At 54.8% G+C, this 5,038-nt stretch overlaps 1 protein-coding gene across 1 annotated transcript; it reads left to right on the top strand.

Annotated features, from left to right (window-relative positions):
- Positions 1–490: 490 nt before the first annotated feature.
- FPRO_14767 (uncharacterized protein) lies at positions 491–4,834 on the top strand (the record flags this gene model as incomplete). The annotated part of the gene is made up of 3 exons (XM_031225055.1): positions 491–3,298; positions 3,441–4,596; positions 4,791–4,834. The coding sequence occupies 3 exons, from the start codon at positions 491–493 to the stop codon at positions 4,832–4,834; spliced, it is 4,008 nt and encodes a 1,335-aa protein (XP_031090253.1).
- Between the last annotated feature and the right edge of the window lie 204 nt (positions 4,835–5,038).

Here is a 5,038-nt window from a genome sequence, read left to right as displayed (position 1 = left end):
CCTGGTCTCTAGTCCGGGCGTCATTCTGGCAGAATGACACTTGGGGTTAGCGAGATTGTATGGAGATCCGGGGTAGTGCACGGGCCATTCCTCCAGAACAACGTTCCGCCAGGACAACGGCAATGATTGGCATTCGGGGTTAACTGTCAACAGGGAATTAACCCTGAATGCTAATAACAGCAATAACAGCAATGACAGCAGAAAGAGATAACTATAAGTAAACAGGAAATCAATGCATTTACAAAAATGCTAAGAAGTAAGTTACCTGGTTATATCAGTAAAAGTATATAATTTAAAATACAGTTTAATTATATATTACTACAGCAATAGCAAAAAGCAAGTTTCTATTTATGTAAATAAAAGTTACGCCAGCTTGATCAAAGACCAGAAAACTTCAACCAGTCTATTCACAGACCAGTAAGCATCAGCGGCATTGCTTTCGGCCTAATCAAACAACTATCACAGAAGCAGGGGACTAAACAAGTGCGCCATGACTGACAGTACAGCAGACCACATAATCCAGCTTTGCGAGCGGCTCAATATATTAGTTTGTCTACTTTGCGAAGCAGCTATCAAGCCCGAACCGGCTCAGGTAGAGCGTCACTATCGCAATTGCCATAAGACTATCGGACAGCCGCTACAAGAAGTCATCGCGTTTGCCGAATCGTTCTCATCATCAGGATGGCGCCCCCGGGCACTACAAGACCCGACAGATGCAAACATGGAGCTGCCACCAGATGGAAGCCCGCCCATCCCCGGACTAAAGACATACAGGGGACTCAGCTGCGAGAGCTGTCGATTTCTAACCCGCAACAGTCGGAATCTCGCCACGCACGAGACCCGGGCGAGGCACTACAGGGTGCAGGTCAGCGGCAGGGGAGGGAGCGGCCGGGCGACGGTAATGCTTCAGTCACTGCGCAAGGCTCCGCACGCAAGGTACTGGGTTGTCAATCCAGCCGCCGTATGGGCCGACCGCAGCGGCGACAATAGCAGCAGTACGGCTGAACAGGGGGATGGTGGCGGTGATGGTGACACTGACGGTGACACTGTACTGCTACAGACCGTCCGGGCGTGCGAGAAGGATCTGAAGGAGGCGGAGGTGGAACGGCAGCGTCAAGTAGAGGCACCGGGCGGAGTTGACACTGAGTCGAGATGGGTGCAGTTTATGAAATGGTCGGCGCACTTGCAGCAGAGGGACAAACCGACGCTGTACCAGGCAGGGTTATCACCGGCTTCCGCCGCAGTCGAGCAGCGGATGTGGCCCCGGGAGCGCCGTGAAGCGAACCAGAGGCTCCGTGAGTTGACCGAGAGCTTCCGGCGCGAGCTTGGCCGTTGCATGGAGAGGCTGGATAGGGTGCCGGACGAAACGCTCGAGTGGCTCGGCAGCATTGACCCGACTAAGCCAGTATCGACCCCGTTCGGCCGAAAGCAGCAGTCAGATACGATGGATAGGTACAGTGCGTGCTGGCAGCGGTACTTGTGCTATTGCGTCCGGATCCAGCCGCTTGGGCGCGATGGAGCTAAGACAGAGCACGGTATCCGATTTACGGAAGAGCAGTGGAATTCTCTGACCGATATCGTCCAGCGACTTGATACTGTTGCTGACAAGAAGAAGGAGAAGAAGCAGGGGCAGCAGCAGGTCATGAAGGGTAGCAGAGAAAGAGACCGAGACCGAGGGAGCGCCGAGGGTAGAGAAGATGGAGAAGAAGAAGACCCCGATAAAGAGGCACTTGACGAGGCCGTCTTTGACTTCTGCATTAAGTCAATTAAGCAGAAGCTTGGGAGGAAGCAGTATCACAACCCGCTGCTCCACTTTACGGCCGTACTGGGTATTAAAGAGGATGGCACGTGGGTGCCGTCCCATACACATACCCGGTTTCTCGCCGGCTTCTTATGGTGCGGTCGGATTCTGATGCTAGAGCACTTCTTTGAGGATGACCCGTACGACTCCGAGGACTCGACTTGCGACACCAGTTTCGCGGCTATCGATCGGTTCCAGAAGGGTCATCGCGATTGGCTCGCAACCGGCTCGTATACGCCGTTCAGCGCTATCATTCAGTGGATGACGTACGGAAGGGGCTACCGCAATCAGGAAGGTGGGCAAGCGCGGGTGCTATGGGACAGTGATGGCACGACGCTTAACTATCTAGGCGATAAGATCACCGTGGACAGCTTTCAACGGGCAGCGCAGGCGGTCGTGCGGGAAGCCGAGGGCTGGCTCGACAAGCTTATGGGCGGACAATGGAGTCAGATCCGCGAAACAATACGGCTACGGGACATCGCCGATAGCTTGGTGTTCGAGGGCCCAGGACGGTCATTCGCGACGAACCGGAAGAATGCATGGCTGAAGCCGGGTGCAGAGAAGTTAACAAGGCTGGTAGGCGCGACGCTGTGGAAGATCGTCGATGCGGGGAACGGCGGTAGTCGGGTCGAGTGCCGGAGACGGGCGATAGAGGAGTATCTTGGCTGGCTGCGGCAGTTCCGGTCAAGCATGTTCCCGGTTGTGCATATATGGGGAGGACAGCCCGGGCGAGGTCCGGAGATGTCAACGCTAAAGCACTGCGATATCGAACAGCTGCCGAAGAACTTGTTCGTCTTTGACGGGCAGGTGGTGCTCATCACAGACCGGGACAAGAGCAAGGGCTTGAATGGCAAGCAAGGCCGAAAGGTAGCACGTTTCTTGCCCGAGGGCCCGAGCTTGATGATGGTGGCATATATCGCATGGCTGCTGCCGTTTGAGAAGGTGCTGCATCGGCTCTCTGGTATTCGAGGCCCGTCTGAAGCGATTAGCCCGTGGCTATGGAAGTCGGCCGAGAAGGGGCTTTGGGACACGGCAAAGCTGAGCAAGCAGCTCGCGCTCGTCACCGGTGCACAGATTGGGGTTCAGCTCACTGTCTCAAGCTACCGGCATGTGGCTATTGAGATGGGTCGTCGAATCAAGGGATTAATTGTTCAGCAAGTTGAACTGGAAGCCGCCGTGGCAGATAGTGATGACGAGGCGGCTGATCCGTTCAGTGGAGAAGCACACCGACAACCGAAAGTTGAGTATATATGGGATATTCAAGCGACACACGGAAGTCGAATCGCACGGAATCACTATGCTGTCAATCTTCAATTCCCGAGTCAGCTACAGCCGGAGATGTTGTCGAATTTCCGGGAGATCAGCCGTCTGTGGCACCAATTTCTGGCCCGAACTGATGGTGATTTCGGTGACAGAAAACGCCAGGCTCATAATGATGATAGTACGCCGGCCGTCGACAGAGCAGCGAAGAGGCAACAGCTTACTATAGACCGAGAGGTACGTATAATAGTATTACTCTACTGTTTTATATATAATACGCCGTGACTGCGATAGATTAAGGTTGTTGCTAGGATCGAGGTGGGCGCTATAGGGTAGGGCGTTAAGAGTAAGCTTGTGACTAACATATAACCGCTATCAGCAGGTAACTTCACCGAGACTCCCGCTGAATAGCGACATGCCCCCCCGCTATGAGGATGCAGAGATAGATGCCGGGCTGAAGCGTATGCTAGGCGAAGATGCAGGATGGAAGACGCCGCAGCAGCGCGATGGCATGTACCGGATCATGCGACTGGAGAACAACGGTATCCGGAGCGAGCTGCTTATCGTCGTGCTGCCGACAGGCGGCGGCAAAAGTATCTTCTTTATGCTGCCGGCTTTTATGGAAGACGAACGAGGCAGGGACGGAGGACCAGTCAGTATTGTGGTTGTCCCGTTTGTATCTCTTGTGCAGGACTTGGTTTTAAGAGCACGCGAGCTCGGCATCGATTTCATGGAGTGGAGAAGCGATATCGATCAAGAGAGGGAGGAACGGCAGCGGGATGCGCGGTTGGTAGTGGTCAGTGCCGACGTGGCCGTGTGCGAAGGATTTACCGCATACGTCGAGAGCATTCGGGCTCGAGGGTTACTAGAAAGGGTGTTTTTTGACGAGTGTCACACCGTTATCATGGACGTCAGCTACCGAGAGCGGCTGGGGCTGCTAACGGGGCTGCACCGGTTTGGGTGCCCGCTGGTGATGCTTACTGCGACGCTGCCGGTGTCGATGGAGGATTGGTTCCGGGAGCGGATGCTGGCACAGGACGCAACAATTATCCGAGCTCCGACGATGAGGGTGAATATTCGGTACCGAGTGAAGCAGGTGAGGCCGGGAAAGACCGCAATAGAGGACGGAGTGGTAGCTGCGATGAAGGCGATCGAGGGGCGAATGGGGACAGCACAGCGCGGGGTGATATACTGCCGCTCGATCAAGCAGTGCGAGGCAATAGCTGCGATGGTTGGCTGCAAAGCGTATCACAGCAAGCTAACGCGGGAAGCACGAGTTGGTGCGCTGCAAGACTGGGTCGATGGGCGGGATGGTCAGCGGTGGATTGCGGCAACGACTGGACTGGGGACCGGCGTCGACATCAGGGGCATCATCGGTGTAATTCATGTGGGACCGCCGTTTGGGTTAGTGGACTTTGTTCAGCAGACAGGCAGAGGCGGTCGACAGAGAGGTGAGGTTGTAGACTCGGTGATTGTGACAGACGGAAGGGCGGGCTGGGCAGACGAGTTCGGCAGTGATATTGATCACATGAACCGTGAGGGAGTTGAATTGTTTATAAAGGATGAGGGCTGTCGGCGCTTAGTGCTTGGGCGATTTTTTGATGGGATTGGGCTTTGTTGTAGCGATATGCGGGCAGAATACTGTGATCGGTGCTTAGGGGAAACTGATGAGGTGGATGGCGGAGAAGATAGGGAAGAAGGAAGGGTTCTGGTGGTTAACCGACTGAAGGAGAGCGTGCAAGAGGAGAGCCGGCGGATGACAAGGCTGTATAGCTGGCTAGATCGGGTGCGGGAGGTGGGATGCTCGGTATGCTTTGTTAAGTGGCACATACACGGGGCAAAGGAGGAGAATAAAGGGAGGATGGAGCATGAGCGGAAGGACTGCAAGCTGCTGAAACAGAAGGATTTTGATCGATGGCAGGCAAGGCTACGGTTTGCAGACTATGAGTGCTGCTGGGAGTGCGGTCTGCCGTATAA

This window comes from Fusarium proliferatum (genome assembly GCF_900067095.1).
Source record: "Fusarium proliferatum ET1 genome assembly, contig: FPRO_scaffold018, whole genome shotgun sequence".
In the NCBI taxonomy this organism is placed as follows: Eukaryota; Fungi; Ascomycota; class Sordariomycetes; order Hypocreales; family Nectriaceae; genus Fusarium; species Fusarium proliferatum.
Note: the sequence above shows the minus strand (reverse complement) of the source record. Positions and strands in the feature narration are given on the sequence as shown.